Source organism: Lissotriton vulgaris, chromosome 1_2 (genome assembly GCF_964263255.1).
Source record: "Lissotriton vulgaris chromosome 1_2, aLisVul1.2, whole genome shotgun sequence".
In the NCBI taxonomy this organism is placed as follows: domain Eukaryota; kingdom Metazoa; phylum Chordata; class Amphibia; order Caudata; family Salamandridae; genus Lissotriton; species Lissotriton vulgaris.
In genome coordinates, this window is record NC_141686.1 from 183,142,263 (window position 1) to 183,163,689 (window position 21,427).

General features: G+C 44.3%; 1 protein-coding gene across 1 annotated transcript; it reads left to right on the forward strand.

Moving 5' to 3' along the window:
• Window positions 1–793: 793 nt before the first annotated feature.
• Window positions 794–1,729, forward strand: LOC147734853 (olfactory receptor 5AR1-like). Its single transcript, XM_086952509.1, has one exon. The coding sequence runs from the start codon at window positions 806–808 to the stop codon at window positions 1,727–1,729; it is 924 nt and encodes a 307-aa protein (XP_086808635.1). The 5' UTR covers window positions 794–805.
• The last annotated feature ends 19,698 nt before the right edge of the window (window positions 1,730–21,427 follow it).

Consider the following 21,427-nt stretch of genomic DNA (forward strand, 5'->3'; position numbering starts at 1 on the left):
TTTGGTAGACCGTAGTATCCTTAGCATGGCAACAACAATTAGCGAGATAACGAGAGAGAGCTGGGATTGTAATACAGCCCTCCTCTCATTTAGCAGCTCTGTGGATTTCAACACCGCCACTTCCATGTCAATTATCAGCCGCCTTATCGGGCGATATAAAGACGGTTACAGACGCCTTACTTTGAATCATTCCGGGAGGTGTGGTGGAACTCTCAAACTTTATAGTAGAAGGTTATAGCAAGAATTTTCAAGTTGTAGTGATTATGGGTTTCAATCTCCGCTTATTTCAGCATATTTCTCCCCTCACGGTCATCACTGCCAGCACCGGTCGGGACCCATCTCTCAGGAGGCTAACACGCCGCCGCCATCTTGTCGCCACTTCATGTGATTCCTAATGATAAGAAAATCTAATTTCAGAAAACGGTTGGGTGAAGTTTTCATATTTTCATTATGTTCTAGTATTAGATGCTTTATTTAATTAAAAGGCATGAATAATGTACCTTTTCACGTAGAATAGACCAATCAGAACATTGCTTGCTATGCAGAAATATGTCAGACTATTTAATAAAATTGTCGTCTCTCTGTTTCAAAACAACTAATTCAAAGTTAAATATATGCTTCTGTCTTTTTTACAGTTCAAAATCTGGATTGTTATCATGGAAGATTTTCATCCAGATGGGCAAGTGTGTGCTCTCACTTTTGAAATGTAAAAGGATGAGGAAAAAACTAGCAGGGTAGCATTTTTTCTTTCCTATCTATGATCTGCACGGACATTTCAATTTAAGAACACCACATGCAATAAGTTATGGAAGGTTTCAATCACACTTCAGTGACTGAATTCATCCTTTTGGGAATTGCCAATGATCCCGAGCTTCAAGTGTTACTCTTTTTTGTCTTCACCTTGGTTTATATTCTAACCCTGCTGGGTAATTCTGTTATGTGTGCATTGATAGTGGTTGATTCTAACCTCCACACGCCCATGTATTTTTTCCTCTGCAATCTTTCCTGTGTTGATCTCTTTTATTCCACATTAATTACACCTAATATGCTAGTAAACTTATTGTCTGTTGAAAAGACTATAGCCTTTTCTGCTTGTGCTTTTCAGCTCTTCTGTTTCACAGTGTGTGGGATTTCTGAGATGATCCTGTTGGGAGTGATGGCATATGATCGATATGTGGCCATTTGTAAACCATTACTTTATCGAGTTATAATGAACCAGAGAACTTGTGTTCACCTTGTAGTTTGCCCATATCTTTGGAGTCTTCTTAATGCAGTCTGGGAAACCACCCTTACCTTTAGTCTTTATTTCTGTAGCTCTAATGTACTTGATCACTTTTTCTGTGATTTCTCACCACTCCTGAAACTGTCCTGCACCGACACCTCCACCAATGAGGTGGTCATTTTTGTGTTCACGTCTTTTGTTGGTATTGGATCATGTGGAATAATTGCTACCTCTTACTGCTATATCATCTCTACAATCCTAAGGATTCAATCTGTCAAAGGACGATTTAAGGCATTTTCGACATGTGCCTCTCACTCTACGCTTGTCACTTTGTTCTTTGGAACTATTTTCATTATTTATCTACAACCGCAAACCAGCTCTTCACTGACTCAGAATAAAGTGCTGTCCTTGTTTTACACAGTTGTGATACCTATGTTAAATCCAATGATCTACAGCCTTAGAAATCATGACGTGAAAAGAGCCTTAAAAAAATTAGTCCATTATTAGGAAAACGGTTTTGTCATTCTACTGATGTCTTTCACACCATTAATAATCACCGACTCCTGCAGGCACTGGAAACCTGCATGTGCTTTGGCTTGTTCTTGACTGATTGTAAACAACGGTTTACCTTATGGATCTGTGCGTTTTAGATTACTCTTGATTTCTGTGTGGCTGCAAAGCATTTAATCGTGGCTCCTGTGTTGTGACTATTCATGCAACCTCTCTGATGTGAAAGGCAGGACTGGCTAGTATCAATCTATGAATGCCATAGAATTTGCTGGGGAAGAACTAAGATTGGATGTATGCTAACTTCTTTAAATAGAACCTATAAAAATCTAAATGTGTGCTGTTTGAGGTGAAATCTACTCGAAAGTCAAACAGGAGTGGCTTCTCAAACTTGTGACAAATGTGGTGAACTTTCTTGGCATTAGTGCAACAGACATTTATCTATTGCTTTTAATGTTTACTAACTAGCCTCTAAACCTCAAGTCTTATCAGTTGTTGTTAGAAAGCTCAAATCCTTCCAAACAGACCAAAAGGTTTAGTAAGTGTAGATAGAAATTGTCTCTATTCAAAGTGCATAAAGAACAACTACTCAGCCTGGCATTCATTCTTCCTTATTTATACCCATCAAATCACTGACAAACTGTTCCATAAGTATAATTGGCACCAAACATTATCAGACTAATTCATGAAGCCCGATTCGGCTCGCAAAGGGCCAGATTCTGAGAAACTGGCCCTTTGCGAGTGAGATTTTTGCATTTGGGATTCATCATCCCAAATGCAAAAATCGGTAATTGCGTTTTCGCAAATTTGCGATGGATTACATTTAAGGAATCTCTATTTGAGATTCCTTAAATGCAATTCATCATCCATTTAAAAATTGCGAAATCGCAATTTCAGGCCGCTATTTACCGCGAGGTCAAACCTCGTGGTAAATAGCGATAACTCAGAAAAATGCTTTTAAAAGCATTTTTCTGAGTTGCATGTTGCACACACACATGTCCTTTGGACATGTGTGTGCGCAACCCCTGTTCATATTGGCATTTAATTGTCTACTGTCCTGATGATGGTCTTGAAGATTAATCCATAAAGACCGAAACGTCGACCCTCAGCCTTATCCAAAGGAAAATTCTTTTAAAACCTTATTTTGGATAGGCCGCTCACAGGCTTTACAGAGATTATTGATTTGTTTCGTGATATTTATCCTGTATTCCTGTTTTGCACATTCCTTATGCTTTGTATTTTTCCCTTTATGATTCAATTTTGATAAAATTCACTTTTTTGCCTATACACATGTCTATTTCTTTTTGTCTCTATGTCAAGTATTGTGATGTCTAGTTAAGTTTATGAATGTTGATTGTAGTTGTTTAAATTAATTTCACCCAGGATAATTGAGTTACCTGCATTCAATTTAGTTATATAACTAAACCAACTTCTTTAGTACAACAAACTCCTTTGGAGACATCACATTTCTAACTTAGAGTCCATTGGAACTATGTAGTTACCTTTGGTAAAGATCCTTCTACTGTATGCTTCTGCAGATTCCTCATCTTTTGAATGACCCAAGGCATCAGATTGAATCAGATGTTTTGCAAAGGCTTTCCAGTGCATTAGGTGGCATTTGGGTATATGTCAGAGTCATATAGCCCCCTGTGCATGTGTTCCCACAAGCCAAATAGAACCACCACGGTTTCCATGATAACACCTTGTCAATTTGTTTAGAATCCCTTAGAGGCAGAGACTAAGTCAACATCAATCTGACAGTGCTTTTACAGTGCTACAGTATAATTTGTAACTTTATTAAAGTGTTAATTGTGATCATTCCTCAGAACGGGGAGGTGACAAAGATGAGTGAGGAATCTACGGATAGATACATTTCCCCCCACAAAGTTTGTTACAAAATGGAAGTGTCCTTTACTGTTGAACACTGTGGTTTCCTTATCTTTTGAATGTATACAAAAGTAACCCCCCTCCCAAGTGGTGTGTCTGAAGGAGTGGTCACACCAGAAGGTGCTGCTGGATGGAACAAGTTAAACGGCCATCTCTTTGTACTTTCAAATCCAAGCAATAATACCATAGAAATCCCCCTGGACAAAGCCGAATAAGTTGCCTTACCTCTGGTAGAATGAGCTCTGAAGCCAGTTGGTTCCTTTTTGGTTGGGTTTTAACCGATTTTAATACAGATCACAATTTAAGACAAGAGCCTTTTCTGTACTACAGTGCCCTCCTTGTTGCCTACATATCTGATAGAAACTTTCTTATTGGATCCAAAATCCTACCTCCTCCTGACATAGTTTCTGATTGCCCTGTGAGAGCTTAGCTTATGGAGCCTCTTCTCTTCCTTGGTGGGGTGCACAGAGGGAAATGGGGTAGCCGCCTTCATAAATAAGGTTGCCTTACATCTCAGAAGAACCAGCTAGTCTGTGAAGGAAGGCTTGAAGGTGGTCTGGGCATAATACATGTAAATCAATGATGTGCAGGTCACAAATATGCATGTGCCTAATCAGAGCCACCATCAAGTAGGTTAAGACCAAGTGAATGTTCGAATGAGGCATAATGAATTGGAGGGAGAACACTTGAATGACAATCCATTCAAAACACCATAATGATCAGAGGCATTAATATAGAGGGTTCGTCTGGCAATCACATAAGTATGGGCTGCAAAATAGACCTGAACTGTGCCCACTGCACAACCTTTCAGATGCAACCAAAGTGCAAAGCTCAACACATAATATGGAAACACTTTTATTCTCCACTTGTCTGAGGAACTGTTGTTGCTGCCTTGCCACGGGACTAACTGCTGCTGCTGCTCTTTGCCCCTCCACTTACAACAACTTCGCGGGTCCCGCAGCGCTGAATCCTTCAGCGGGAGTTATGTTATGTTATGTTATTATAGGTCTTCTATAGCGTGCAGCTACTCCAAAGCAGTGTCCTGGCGCTTTGTGCTCCAGACCTAAAAAGAGGAACAGACAGAACATAACAATGAAAGGATAAAAAGACAAAACCAAAGATGGAACTAAGAGACTCTAGCGAGTAAAGAGCCAGGTCTTTAAAGTCTTCCTGAAAGCGAGTAAGTTAGATGTGGAACGCAAAGACAGAGGTAGAGAGTTCCACATGAAGTAATTCGGGGTTCCCAAGTCCTACACGCTCCGGAGATAACCCACTTACACTCAAGAACTGTTGGCACGGAAACTGTAAAAGGCAAAGAACAAGTTTATTAAGACCCCATGGGGTGGTGGTACACTCAAACAGCACCCTTCGGCAATGCAAGAGGTATCACACCGAACACCAGTGTGACCCCGTTTATATACAGTTTGGGGCAATAAAAGATAGGCGGCACAAGTTAAGACACATTTTAAGGACATATATGGTCATGTTTTGGAATACTGCCAGCTCATTGGAGGGGGCACAACTCCGCTGGTCAGTTTGGTGCACATTCCTGAAGGTTTACGGGTCAGTGGGAACTGCGCATGTGCGGCTTGACCAGTACTAAAAATAGCCTGTTGCTGGGCAGATAGAAGTGGTCAGCGGAACGGACAACGGACTAAAGGGTACTCCGGCCACGAGGCCGCTCATGATCTAAAATGGCCGCCGCAACATTCAAAATGGCGTTTTCGTATATAGCCAAGTTAAGGAGGACAACGTGTAGGTTCAGCTAATCGCTAATGCGGCCGGGCCAATTACGACAGACGACCCTTTTAGCGTTTAGCTGAATCTACCTCATAGTGAACATAATCAGGATGTTCGTCCTCGATGTCTATTAACATAATTTGGGTTACCTCTTTGTGCAGCATCATTTTGTCATGGGCAAGAGCTCGCCTTGATGGTATGCAAGCTGATAAACACATTGAACATAAAGCTGGACCACACTGAATACATAAGCATATGAAAAACATGGCCCCCACAAGTATACAGAGAATCGTCAACAGTTTCCAGCCCCAAGTTGCAAGCATGGACCAGAACCATCCCGAAAGCGTCCAAGTTCCATTGTCCGGGTGTATTTCAGCTGCTATTTTATGAAGCTTGGAAATAGCATCGTACACAGATGGAGAATTGTCCGGAATGTATACGCAACAGCTGCTTCCGATAATTCTACATGCCCCCCCACGATCAGCCAAAACAACATCCAATACCATTCGATTTTGGAGGGTGACAATCCTGGAAATCTGTAGTTCCTCGGTAATATTCCCCAGGGCAATGGCAGTGTCATTTGCAACAGCCTCGACAATGCGTGTCAGTCGTCTGATTTTCCGGCTGTTCAGTGCAGCCCCCACAAAGGAGAATAGTCCCAGATTAAAGTCCACATACTGTTGTAATGCAGTGTCCGTTTGGTCAATGTCCTCCAGGACAACAGTTCGTTTAACCCTATTCAAAACGAAGTCATGGTACAAAGTATAATCATTGTGATACATCGGAGGGGCAATGAATACAGGAGGTAACACAAACGATACGTAGCACGTGCCCAACCACCCCAATGGAAGCTGATGGTAGCCCTTCGTTCCACAGATAAAGTATGTATTTCGTGATGCAACAAATGAAATGCCATTCGGGCTATCAAACGTGAGAGTAGTATTACATTCGCTTTTCCCCACTGCAATCGAGCCCTTATTCCTGATACATAAATCGGCTTTTGTAGCAATGACATTTATAACATGGGCACTAGATACATTAATGTTCCGCTGATTGCTATATACTCGTGGGGCAGACACATTATCAGGCCTATACTCTTCCCATTCGAAACGAGTGCCCTCAGCCCGGGGAAACCCATCCTTGTCATGGGAACATACTTTATTCAAGCGGAAAAGCACCCCTCCCTTAGTTGGCCATCTCAGAGTAAAAAGGAGGGTGTACCAAGCGTTGCATGACCCATTATGTGAAAACGGGAGTGGAATAAGTGGGGTGCCCCCTCTCTTCTGGTGCCCAGGCAACATCCCACACACCCAGCAATTTGAGGTATTGGTCATGGTATGTGTGTGGTGAAGAATCTGAATGAAGCTGTTATTTAAGTACGTTTGGCGGTGGCGCTCTTCATGGAAGGGCAGTGTAAAATGAAAATGTTCAGACGGTGCCGGGGTAGTCGGCAGCAAATGTTCACGTACAGGCACCACAAGTTCGACTACCCAGGCTATAACAGCTATCACCACAATAGTCAAAACAAAGAGAAAGGCACCCAATATTTTCTTATCACGTGATGCCGTTAATGCCATAGTTCAAGAATGTTCGTGCAAAGTCTCAAATAGCACAAATTGTTCACAAAGTCTCAGATACACATGCGTGTATACCTAAAAAAAGAAAAATGCGGTGCTGAACTCCGAGGTAGCCGTTGTTTTCTTCTCCGGGCCAAGACGGGTGTCGCTACTCTGGCAGAACTGATCCCCCCCCTTGGAATTCCCGGTTTCCGTTTCACAAACCTGGAGCGGTAACCAACCAGTCATTCAAAAGGCAAAAAAAAAAAATCTTCTTATCGTGGACGCAAGTTGTAGCGCTCTCTTCCGGCAGCAGATTGGTCCGGGAAGGCTCCCTCAACTTCGGCCGACGTCACAGCTGGGCTCTTTTCTTTCTCCAAGATCTCCTTATAATCAGTCAACACAGCAGGAGTCACCAGATCCGGAGAGACACGGCGACAATGTGTCGAATGCACCCACCGCTTCCTGTTTGTCACTCGTACTGCGGTGCGGGTCGCAAGGAGGACCTGCTCGGGGCCCTTCCACCTGGGCTCCAGACTGCTTGCTCTCTCAAACGAGCGTATCATGACATGGTCCCCAGGACGAAGATCATGGCCCTCTCCAATAGAGTTGTCAGGGAGCGCTTCTCGAACCTGTTGATGAATAGAGAGCAAATCATTTGTTAATCGTGCCAAATAATCATTCATCATAACACAAGGCACATCATGTATTAATCGCGGCTTGGGCACCCCCCAGATATTCATAGGGCGGCCAAACACCACCTCATAAGGCGTAAGGCCGGTTCGTGAGTGGGGTACTGATCTAAGAGAGAGCAGCGCTAGCGGTAAAGCGTCTGGCCACTTCAACGATGTAGACGCCACAATTTTGGCCAGCTTAAGCTTCAACGTAGCATTGTACCGCTCGACCAAACCTGCTGACTGAGGGTGGAATACAGCGTGGAACTTCTGCTGAATCCCTAACCCCTTCAGTACATATTCCACAATCTTTCCAACAAAATGGGGCCCATTATCGCTCCACAAAAATTTGCAAACTCCAAAGCGAGGAAAGAATTCCTTAAGCAACACCTTAGCTGTTGTCAAAGCCGTGTTGTCTTTCGTGGGGTAGGCCTCAACCCATTCGCTAAAAGCACACACCACCACTAGGACGTACTTCAGGTTATTGCAGCGCTCGAGTTGGATGTAGTCCATTTGAAGCACCTCAAATGGTGCAGAAGGTGGAACGAACCCTCCTTTCGGAGTATGGGTCCCCTTTCCAGGATTGTGTTGCAAACATACCAGGCAGGTCTGCACTACTCTCTTTGCAGTATTAGCAATCTCGGGGTGTTCCCAAACTCGTGTTAAAAGCCGAGTGATTGCAAGAGCTCCGACATGAGCCAGTCCATGTGTCATCTGTACCATCGCCTGTAAGTAAGCCGCAGGCAATTTCCACTTCTCCATGTCTTTGCTTCTCCAACAACCCTCGTCATCTAGTACCCCATCTGCTGCCCAAGCCGCGAGCTCAGATTCAGTGGCTGATTTTTGAATATCCCGTATTTCTGCTCTAGCATCACTCCATCGCTCAGCCTGTGATTGTACCACGTACATGGGGGAGCTAGTTCGGGACATAGCCGTTTGTCTTGCTATGCTGTCTGCAAAGGCATTTCCTTGGCCCACTTTGTCCGTGATCTTCTTATGGGCACTGCACTTCACTATCGCTACTTTCTTAGGGCCAAGCAACGCATTTTGGAGATCACGCACTAGCTCTCCGTGCATAATGTGCTCTCCATGTGATGTCAGAAACCCACGTTCCCTCCAAAGTAGCCCGAAGTCATGGGCCACTCCAAAGGCATACCGGCTGTCCGTGTATATGTTCACACATAATCCGGCACTTAATTCGCAGGCTCTTGTTAAAGCTATCAGCTCTGCTGCCTGAGCCGACTTTTGTGGTATCCTAGCTGTTTCTACCACTGTTTTAAGCGTCGTGATCGCATATGCTGCGGAAGTCGTACCATCTGGCAGCCTTAGACACGATCCATCAACCCACAGTTCCCCATCCACATCTGGAAGTGGCACATCCTGTAAGTCGACACGACCCTTTGTCTGTTCCTCAGTCAGGAAAACACAGTCGTGTTGTTTTTCTTCCTGACCCTCCTCGGCCGGATAGGGCAATAAAGTGGCAGGGTTCAAAGTAGCGCATCTTTTCAATGTAATATGTGGCGCCAAGAGTGTCAGCTCGTATCCTGTTAGCCGTGCACTCGTGAGATATTGGGTCTTGGTTTGGTTTAACAGGGCATCTACTGCGTGAGGAACTAACACCAACAATTTGTGTGATAACACTATTCCCTCACTCTGTCGTATGGCTACTGCTGTTGCTGCTACCGCTCGAAAACACCCGGGCAACCCTCGTGCTACAGGATCCAAAATGGCAGAGAAGTATGCACATGGTCTCTGCTTATCCCCGTGCAATTGCACTAACACTGACAACGCACACCCATCATTCTCGTGCACGTATAATGTGAAAAGTTTCGTGTAGTCAGGTGTACCTAACACGGGTGCGGAACAAAGGGCCTGCCTCAACTGCTCAAAAGCTTTCTGACATTCATCTGTCCACTCAAGAGGCATTGGTGTAGCTTTGGACAGTAATGCTAGCAAAGGTTTTATGATATGTGAAAAACCCATGATCCATTGCCTACAAAAGGACGTCAACCCTATGAAGGCACGTACATCTCTCTGCGTGCGGGGGACTGGTGTGTCTAAAATTGCTTGAATACGATCAGATGTTAATGCACGCCCCTCCTTAGACAACAGATGACCGAGGTAGGTCACCTGGGGTCTACAGTATTGAAGCTTTTTCTTGGAAACCTTGTGATTGTGTTGTGCCAAAAAGGAAAGCAACGCAAGTGTACTCTGTTCACATTGTGCATAGGAGTCAGCGGCAAGCAGAAGGTCATCCACGTACTGGATGAGCGCAACGCCAGACTGCATTTAAAGGAATCTATCTGCCTTTTCAAAGCCTGGCTGTAGATGCTAGGGCTTTCAGTATATCCTTGGGGAACACGACAAAATCTATACGATTTATTATTGAGTGTAAAACCGAACAGATATCTGCTATCAGGATGAACAGGGATGGAAAAGAACGCATTCTTTAAGTCAATAACACTAAAGGTGGTGGCTGTCGGTGGAACCAAGGTAAGCAAAGTCGTAATATCAGACACCACCGGGTATTGGGGGATGACAATTTTGTTGATCTCACGCAAATCAATAATAAATCGATTGATCTTGCCATCTGTGTCTCTCTTAAGAATCGGTAGAATAGGGCTGTTACAAACATTATAAGGGACCTCCTCCACAACCCCTGCAGAAATCAAATCCTGAACAATATGTGTCAATGCAATTTCACCTTCTCTCGAGATCTTATACTGTGGCACTCGTGGTAGAGGGGCCCCCTCCTTAAAAGTAATGTGTATTGGTGGAATACGCATCTCTCCCACATCCGTATCTGAGGTCGCCCACAACGTGTGCGGCAGAGAGGCCAAAGCAGGGATGTCTAAAATAGCATAAAATCTGTCAGGGTCAGGGTAATTGTCATTCAGAATAACCCGCACTCCCTCTGGAGCGCAACGTATTGTCGCTCGAAAATATTTAAGCAAATCAATGCCCAGGATATTGTCTGGGGTATGGGGTGATAACAAAAATTGGCCAAAACTAAAGTATTTGTCTATGCATAGTGCAAGGGGCTTGGACAATGGGCTGGGGGAGGGTGTGCCATCAAACCCTACACACGTAATCATTTCGCCAGACAGGGGAGCCCTCGGAACCAAGTTTTTCGACAAAGCGCTACGAGTAGCTCCTGTGTCGACTAGAAATTGATCAGTAGAACCCAAAATGCCCGCTGTTACATATGGACCTTGCTGATCTACCGGCACTTCAACTGATTCCTTACCCCATCCTACGCAATCCTATGCATGCACATAATCCTGGTGTTCCACATTCTCTCCTTCCGAAATCTGATATTGATTCCGTCTATCAAACGTATTTTGTTCGTCCTGGCCACGGCCCCTCTCCTCAACCTGTCTACGATCACCTCCGCCACCCCTCGCTCCAGTATAACCTCCTCTTGACCTTCCACTTCCTCGACCACGCTGACTACGCTGTTCACGAAGTACCGGACAATCTTCGGCCCAATGCCCAAACTCCTTACAATAAGCACACTGATCCTCCGCAATGTCCGTACGACCATACGATGCGTTTCCTCCACCTCGTCTACCTCTATCATTCCTTCTACCCTGTGTTCCCCGAACCTGCGCCAACATCACCTTCGTTTTCAATTCCTTCGCCTTTTTCTCTACACTTTCTTTAGCCTCCACTTCTTGCCGCTCATAATACTGAGCCATAGTTAACAAGGACGCAGGGGTCGCCGTGGCCCAGGAACTTTCACTCGACTTCAATCGCTTTGCAATCTCTGGTAGGAGATTAGCTACATACTTATCTACAAACAAATGCCGGCCCGTATCGTCTGTTAAAGATTGACCACTGTAATCATGAAATGCTTCCTCGAAGCGTGTAAAGAAATCTGAGACCGTTTCATCGGGTTTCTGCTTGCACGACGTTAGCATGGTCCAATCGATCTTTTTAGAGGGAACAAGCGTTTTTAATTTAGTCAAGATAGCTGCCGGAAGATCTAGAATTAGCTGGCAAGGCTTACATGCTGGTTCTCTATCTAAATCTGCAGCATTTATTTCTTTCCATGTCCCCCCCAATATCGTTTCATCATTATTTTTACGAATTTGCCTCCACATATCAGGTGGTAAAATTAGCCCAAAAAACAAATCTATATCTACAAGAGTCATCACACAAGACGATATAGCCCCCTCCACCCCCTCATAGAATGCCGCCGGATTCTTCCGAAGATCAGGTAAAGAATTTTTCAATGCCATGACATCTGCTCTATTCCACGGCGTATATACCCAGTTATACACAAAATACCCTTTCGCATCCTTCGATAACTTATCCTCATCCGTACCTGCCCCTTTCGGCGGAACATACAAGGGCACGGCTTCACGCATAGGCATAACATGCAACGCAGAACTCTTATCTGAACCACGGAGAGAACACTCTTTGGCCTGCCCGTTATTCTCCAATTCGGACTCCTTTTCCCTCCTTTTCCGTTCCTCCCTCAATCGGGTTGTCTCATCCCGCAGCTTGATCAATTGCGCAAACAGGTCATCAACATCTGAAAGATCAAAATCACCTTTAGTCAAATTTTCACGATACACTGACAACGCTTTGGGCTCAAACATATCAGAAAGTTCACGATATGCGCCTACAACTTCATCCGCCAGACTAGACAAAAAATACATCAATTCAAGATCCGACCACCCTTTCTTTTCTGTTAACAATTGCTCCTGAGTAACACTACGCTTATTCACTTTACAAGCCCAACTGCGTAGATGAGCGGACCTCTCCGTAGTGAACCTGAGAGCGGATATACCCTTCTTGTCCGACTTATCCCGTCCGTCGTCCTCTGAATCCGCAGCCGGAGCCGTCGGCGAAACATACGGAGGCGGTGACCGTTCTAACAAAGAAAAATCATCAATTTCATTATTAAGGACAGGATAAAGTGGTCGGCGAATAGGAAATTGACCAGTCGTTTGCAATTTACGTTCCCGTTCCTCCCTTTCTTTCTTCTCCTGAGCCTCCTTTTCCTCAAGCTGTAAAGCCTTATCCCGAGCAGCCTTACGCTGCTCTTTGTCCGCCAAGGCAGCCTCACGCTTCATTCGCTCACGCGCCGCTTTCTCCCACATTCGCACGCAATCAAACATATTTTGTCTAGACCTGCGTTGAAACAAACATTGCTCTACAAATTGTATTTTACTTAAATCAAACGACCCGTGTAGAGGCCATTGCAATTCAGGATCGGCCTTGGTGTACTTATGCCATAATTTACTGTACATAATAGGGGGAAGGCCAAATTTTATATACATGTCCCTATTTGGTGTTCCCTCTGGGGGAGCCGGCTGTGCTTCTGCTAACCTAATTGAGGTACCTTCTCCAAGACAACACATTCCTCGGAGTGTGCTGAAAACAGGCATGTTCAAAAAGTATCACGAAAGCGTGACACCGGACAAAATGGCACTTACAGTTCTTCACACGGTTTTGCCGCTCAGAGGAAAAAACAAAGTTAGAGAAACATCTCTACATGCCTGCCTATGTGAAGTGCACTACACATATAAGTTCAAAGATCACAAATTCACAATGTTAGCTAACTCAAATCAAAAGACATAGATCGTAGGACTTCGGCAAGCGTCCGAGGACTACCTTACCGATCACAAAGCACAGAATTTCAGTAAGCGTCCGAAGACTACCTTACCGAACACAAATTATAGGACCTCAGTAAGCGTCCGAAGACTACCTTACCGATCACAAAGCTTACCCAAATTCCCAAATGTCCAGATTCCAACTGCCAAGGTCTTGTAAGCCAAATCAGCCAAACGGCACTTTCTCAGCGATGCAGACACTTCGAAAACTCAGTCGGAGACCGGCGCCACCTGGAAGGTCAGATCGGAAGGGAAGGAAAAGACACCGTGGCAGCCAAGACTCGGGTACCTCGTGGCAGCGCGCGCCCATGGCGGGTTTCCAAGCCTTCGTCACGACCTCTCCTTCGGGCATCCGAGTCGCCGATGAGTCCCTTCGTGGTCGCCAATTGAAGTAATTCGGGGTTCCCAAGGCCTACACGCTCCGGAGATAACCCACTTACACTCAAGAACTGTTGGCACGGAAACTGTAAAAGGCAAAGAACAAGTTTATTAAGACCCCATGGGGTGGTGGTACACTCAAACAGCACCCTTCGGCAATGCAAGAGGTATCACACCGAACACCGGTGTGACCCCGTTTATATACAGTTTGGGGCAATAAAAGATAGGCGGCACAAGTTAAGACACATTTTAAGGACATATATGGTCATGTTTTGGAATACTGCCAGCTCATTGGAGGGGGCACAACTCAGTTTGGTGCACATTCCTGAAGGTTTACGGGTCAGTGGGAACTGCGCATGTGCGGCTTGACCAGTACTAAAAATAGCCTGTTGCTGGGCAGATAGAAGTGGTCAGCGGAACGGACAACGGACTAAAGGGTACTCCGGCCACGAGGCCGCTCATGATCTAAAATGGCCGCCGCAACATTCAAAATGGCGTTTTCGTATATAGCCAAGTTAAGGAGGACAACGTGTAGGTTCAGCTAATCGCTAATGCGGCCGGGCCAATTACGACACACAACTGAGGGGCCAGCAACCTAAGAGTCAGAGTGGAAGCTGCAGAGGTGCTGCGCTGCCTGAAAGGTCCTCGGGGTGTGCTGAGTCAGGGCTGCGAGCATAGTATCAGGGACTCCATATCCCAGGAGTCCCTGTGAGCCCATTGCTTCCACCTGGGCTGCTCTCCCTGGCTGCCCCGCCCCTTTACCTGTTCTTCCTCCCTATATAATCAAGCCCAGTCCCCCACCGCGCAGGAGCGTCCCGGGAGAAGCCCGGGACAAGGGCGGGACCGTCTGCGGCCATCAGAGGCTGAAGTAGGCTGGGCTGGGCCCCGTCCCTTTGGCTTGTACTATTAATTTGCCACACTTAGTTGTTTGCATTTTAAATCCCCTAGGCACTGCAGCACTCTTAACCGTCACTGTATTTTGTCTTCCTATTTCTTTTTCTTTGTTCACTGAACTTATCCTATTTCTGGTTAAGAGTGATATATTACTGTTTTGCTCTTTCTGTTGTGCTCTTCTGTTTTTTTAATATGACGGCAAAAAAACTTCGTTCAGGCCGAGTATTACTGGGTAGGTCATGTTCTAAAACAAAATCTAATAATCCCCTGCGGAATAAAATTAATTCTACCCTGCAATTGAAAGGTCATTGCCAACTGTACAGTTTATGGGAAAGGGGAAAAGATAAAGTTGTGTCTGATGCCCTAAACTCTGATGAATTAAAGGGCAAAGAGTCAGAGGCAGTTTCTCTCCCTGTTAAGTATAATATCATTCAGATCGAGGTTCCCTTAACGCCCCACCCTGGGAATCTCTCCTCTGAAATAGTGGGTATCCGCCTCTTGTTTTGATAGATTTACAGAGGCAAATGGATCACCCCCTTGGGGCTTTTGGTTTTAACAATTTAAAAACCTCTAATGACATTTCTTTAAAATTATCTGAGGTAGCAGCTTTTAACCTAACACATCCAATTAAGGAGGAATCAAAAGTCTCTCCTGGCTCACCTCATACCCCCGTAATCACGGAGGGTGATTTTACATTACCTGATATAGATTTAGAGTCCCAAAAGAGGTATTCAGAACTTGCTCATGCTAAAATTCTGGTCAATACAAATGCTCAAGAAGTTCCTTTAACCCCTAGGCTTCATCTCTACAGCAGCACTCCCTCTAACAAATTAGATTCTTCTCAGCTAAACCTCACCTCTAGCCCTGGCACTAATATGAATAACATTCTCCCTAGTTCTCTTATTAGCAACGATAATTTAATTTCTAAATCCTTGTCTTCTTTAGAACACTTGTTATCATCCATTCTACTTTTACTGGAAACATTTGTTGGAGGCTCAGATTGTGTCCTTGATACAGTAACCCAAACTCTTAGGCTGCTATTACATAATGAAGGTGGGACCGATTTCGGGTCGCATCTTGAGTCTGCCAACTTATTGGTGAACACGAGTAAAGACAAGAGGTTAACAAAGGAGATGGAAATTTTAGATCCAGTTCAAATGGACCTGAATCTCGTTTCCGAAGGTCGGATTGGAAATAAGCTAGCGGCCATCCCGGCGAGTCTCATAGTCGACAATGCAGTTTCAGCTGGAGGCAATTGTATTGCCATCCTTGACGAAGAGATAGAACCCTTGATTGACTCGGTTGACATGCAAAACATGGAAACGCCTCCTGTATTTCCTATATTTACCCCTCATATAAAAAAAGAAAAAGAGGCACGTGCTGATCCCCCAAATAATGATAAAAAGGTAGTACCCTCAATGCAAAAAAAGAATAGAGATAAAAAAAGGAAACCCATCGAAGATTCTATAAAAAAAGACAGAGGAAAATTAAATTTGAAAGCAATTTAGAGGCCTCGCCAGAAAAATCCTGCCCGGAAGAGTTGTCACCTAACCTACCTGATGACACAACTGGTGCATCCAAAGGGGACCATGCGAATATTATTATTGAATCTGCAGGACCCTCGAGCTATACTCGAACTGTTGAATCGATTTTTCCCGTAAATGCTTTACTCCCAACCCTTAATCCTCTGGCTAAGCCATTTCAGGATTTACCTGTAGTTGAGCATGTCCCCATTCTGCCTATTCAGGAGAAAGAAAGTGTAGATACTGCCTTCTTGGATTTTATTCCTCTTTTTGATACCGATCTTATCTTAAATAGATCGGTACTTCTCAAATGTTTCCGAGAGATCGAAAGTCTAAAACTAATTCAATCTTTCGATTTAGACTTGGTATCACTTCTGAACTCCACCATAGGGAAAACAGCCAGGGTTAAATTTCATTCTAAACTGGTATTAAATCATATCTTTCACCTGGCAGAGGAATTACAAATAAGAGGGATAGATGTTACCCCTTTCTTCATTGAGGAACAGGGTAACAAATTATCCATTAACTTGTCAACAGTCCACAGAGTAAATCCACTTCCTACAGACTGGTCCTCAGCTAAAACTGAGGATTTAAAAATATGTGTATCAAAAAACAAACGACAAGTAATCTATAAAAATCCTCTTCCTTCTAAACCAGTTTTGATGGATGACATTTCTAAATGGAGTTGGTTGCCTGGCGTTCTCTCTAGCAAATCCTCCTCTACCCTTAAACAGCATTTTAATTTTTAACACTGATTTAAAAATGATTTCTTGGAACATTGTGGGTTTGAAGAATAGTCCGGAAAAATTGTCATTCTTGCAATCCCTGGAAGCTGATGTTATTTGCCTTCAGGAGACCTGGGTGGAGGAGAAACTAACGATGGAAAAAGATCATTATGTTTTAGATGGTAGTGCACTCCCCTCTAGGAGAGGCCATGCGAAGGGTGGATTAGCTTGTTTACTCTCCAATAAGATTAATTGGAATTTTTCCCATTTTTTAGAGCCAAATAAATTGTTCCAGGCAGTAACTCTGAAAAATTTGGTTAAGGACGGCCCAACTAAATTGTTTGTCCTGATAAACACTTACATTCCACCTGACACTTGCTTTAATGTTGCCCTAAAGTCGCTTTTCTCCTTTATACTTAAGCTTATGGACACTACATCCCCTCCGCATATATTGTTATTAGGGGACTTCAACTGCAAAATTTCTAATTGTGGCCTCGACTTGTTCAGGAATAAGCTTAAGGAAGAATCTCTCCATATTCCGCAAGCTCAGTTCCCGGTGAATATTAAGTCCAACAAAAGAGGGAAATTAATTTTGGAAGGTCTATCTAAGGTGGATTGCATAGTAATAAATGGCAGGCTCCCCTCTGACATCCCTGCAGCTTTTACACATTAATCAAAAAATGGAGAATCAATTATTGATTATGTAGTAGCAGATAGCTCCTTCTTCCCTTTCCTGAAGGATGTTTTGGTTGTTAATTCGGAACTAAGTGACCACAAGGTGTTGACTGTTACAGTTGATCTCAAGCCCCCTCTGTCGGATTCCTGGTACATTGATACTGATTTGGTGAATTTTGGAGCCAAGTCAGGGAAATGTTACTGGAATTTCGGGGCTATCAAGATTCTGCTGAGTACCTTGGTATCTACTGTGGAGAATTTGTCTCAATGGGATGGGAGGGAACTCCTAGGTTCTTCTGATTTTTTTAAATTAGTAACCTCAATAGCAAAGAAAGCCCTTCCCGCTATAAAAACCTACAGTAATCCCTAAACCCCTTCGGCAATTGAATATTGAAATAAACAAATTGATAAGGGATCAATATTTATTATTTAACCAGGAAAGGTACCATACATTAGTCTTGTTAAAAAGAAGGAGAACAAGGTTGAAGGCTAGACTGAAAAGAGATAAGGAAGATTCTTTATGGATCAAACTCCGGGAATCCTCTCATAAGGGTCAAGCCAGGACATTCTGGTCATTAATTGGTAAAGGTTGAGGTTCTAGATCCAGACCCACGCTAATTTCTATTGATGAGCAGATCTGGGTGCAATATATTAAGCATTTGTATAGCAGTAATGGCTCGCAACGGGATAATGATTCTCTTTACGAGGACAATCTTCCCTGTGATCCCCCGTCCGAAAAGGACATCGAATTAGCTATCAAGGGCATGCGCTCTTCTGCCGCGATGGGTCCGGATGAGGTCCCTATTTCTGTTCTAAAACATCAGAGTGAATTATGGAGTAAAATTCTTTACCCAGTGTTTAGATTTTGTTTTATTAGTGGAACAGTTCCTCCATCTTGGAAAGGGAGCATACTAGTCCCTCTTTTTAAAAAAGGGGCTAGAGACCTACCTCAAAACTACCGCCAAATCGCTCTATTAGATGCTATTGGCAAGGTCTTTGCAAAATGTCTTCTTAATTTAATTAACGATTTATTTTTTATTTTTTTATTTAATTTAAGTAGCTTATACAGCGCGCAGCTACCCCCGGAGGGATGTCCCGGCGCTAAAACAGAAACTCAGGAATGAAGGAGAGGATCAGGCCGATTGTAGGACTAGAATCATAATCTGGAGAACAGCCATGTTTTTAATTTACTACGGAAGATGGATTCAGACAGGCAGAACCTGAGGTCGAGTGGGAGGCAGTTCCATAGTTTAGCAGTCAATACGCTGAACCCTCTGCCGCCCATTCTGGATCGTCGAAAGCGAGGTGCAATGAAGAGGCGTAAGTTGTTAGATCTCAATGATCTGACCTATTGAGATATTACCACTCGCTTTTTCAGGAATCCTGGCCCAAGGCCGTTGATAGCCCAAAAGGCGAGGGTGAGAATCTTGAATTGAATGCGGCTTGCAATGGGAAGCCAGTGTAGCTCTTTGCAATAAGAGGCAACCGACTGACGGTAGGGGATATTTCCAATCAGTCTGGCTGCCGCATTCTGAACGATCTGAAGACGATCGATCAGATATTGAGGGGCACCGGCCTATAAGCTGTTTGCGTAGTCTAGATGAGATGTGATGAGGGCCTGAATGATCATTCTGCGGGCGTCCAAGGAGAGTTAAGGAAAGATCTTTTTAATCATGCGAAGTTTCGTGAAGCAGGCTGAGGTGACCTTGTTAATTTGCGCTTTGCAAGAGAGTGAGTAATCGAATTGAAAGCCAAGGTTACGTGCTGAATGAACAGGGGTGGGCGCAGGGTTAAGTACTGTGGGCAACCACAGGCTGGGGGATATTGGAGTTTTCTGGTTAAAAAACAGGACTTCTGTCTTGTCAGCATTAAGCCTAAGGTGGTTGCTGGTCATCCAGGCACAGATGTTGTCCAAATATTGGCAGAAGTTGGCAAAGGTGGAGTCAGAGTGGTCTCTAAAAGAGAATATCAGCTGAGTATCATCAGCGTAGGAGACCACTCTGACCCCACAAGACTCCACCACTGCGGCCAAGGGTGCGAGATAAACGTTAAAAAACAGAGGGCTCAGGGCAGAGCCCTGCGGGACACCACACAGCAGGGGTTTACCCTCTGATTTGAAAGGTTTGAGCGCCACCTTCTGAGTTCTGCCAGTGAGGAAAGACTCAATCCAGGCGAGTGCAGAGCCACCGATTCCGACCTGATTTAGACGGTTTAATAGGATTTTATGTGAAACCGTATCAAAAGCGGCGGATAGGTCGAGGAGGACCAGCATGGCCTCCTCGCCCCTATCCACACACTCACGGATAGTCTCAGCCACTTCCAAGAGGGCAGTCTCAGTGCTGAAGCCTGCTCTGAAGCCGGATTGAGAGTCGTGTAGTAAAGAGTTATTTTCTAGATATTCTGTCAGTTGCAGCTGCACGGACTTTTCCAGAATTTTTGCTGTTTGGGGAGGAGGGAGATGGGTCGATAGTTGCAAAACTTTGTAGGATCGGCATCAGGCTTTTTCAGAATGGGGACCAGCAGAGCTTCCTTCCAAGCAGTTGGAAAGATGCCATGATAGAGGGAGGCATTCTAAATAGAAAGGAAAGGGCTAGCCAGTGAGGGGGCCAGGTCACCCATGAACTTGGCAGGAATTGGGTCGGAAGGAGAACCAGATCTGCACTGGGTGAATAACCTGAGTGCGGTCTCAAGAGTCAGCTCGTTAAAAGACTGTAAAGAGGCAGATTCCGGGGCCATGACAGGTGGGACCGGGGGGGATTCCTCAGTAGGAAACGAAGTTCTAATTTTATCAATTTTTTCTAGAAAATAATCAGACAGTCCATCGCATAGTGCCTGGCTAGAGGGGTTCTGCGAGGCCCTGGCGGGGGGGGGGGTTACAAATTCTTTGACAATATTAAAAAGGGTTTTAGAGGAGTTCTTAGAGTTAGAGATTTGTAGTGAGAAGTAGTCTCTCATGGTAACTTTTTTATGTTTAAGGAATTTTTTCAAAGCGGTTTTGTAAATTGCTTTGGATTCAGGATCATAGTTCTGCCGCCACTTGCGTTCAAGTAATTTGCAGCTGCTTTTTTCCGCACCGAGGGTCGGAGAGAACCAAGGGGCAGAGGGGCATGTTCTAGCAGAGGTGATAAGGCCGAAGTTCTACCATATAAACAAACCGGTTTTAGGCAAAGGCACGGTACCCTAGATAATCTGACTGCACTCCAGGTTATAACGGAGAAATATGTCAAGGTTCGTGGAGGGCGAGTTTACGCCTTCATCGATTTCTCCACAGCTTTCGACAAAGTAGATAGAGCATTGCTGTGGGGAAAGTTATTCGATTTAGGGATGCCATCAACTCTTATCAGATTAGTCTGTGCCTTGCATTCAGATATCTGGTGCAGAGTGTTGTTGGGTGAGGAAAGAGGACTGTCTAGAATTATCTCCACAGCTAATGGGTTAAAGCAAGGCTGCCTATTGGTCCTTTGCTGTTTTCCCTATATATAGCCGATCTACCCCAGGTTCTTTCCGCAAGTACAGGTATTGTTCCGAATTTGGGGGGCTCGCAAATCGTATGTCTTATGTATGCTGATGACATTTTGATTCTTGACCTAACACCTAAAGGGTTGAATAATCGCCTGCATGCTTTGTACAATTATGCAGGAAAGCATAATCTGCTGATAAATATTGCAAAAAGTAAAGTGATGTGTTTGACGGGTAGGAAGAATTCTAAATTTGTGAACTTTCATTGGACCGTGGGGGGCCAAAAGTTGGTAGTAGTGCAATCCTATACTTTTCTTGGCAAAATTGTTACGAGCAACTTAAGTGAAAAAGCTCACATAGCTAATGACACCCGGAAAGCTATTGTCCAGTGAAAGAGTTTGGTTTCACTATATAAGGCCACAGGCAGAGATTTCTCGATACTGCTGGAGGTATATCGAGCAAAAATTCCTGCCTCTTTACTTTACGGAATAAAGTTAATCGATATGAAAAGCTGGAGTTTCTTGAACTCCTCTGAAGGTAAAATCCTACGTAGCCTTTTATCTGTC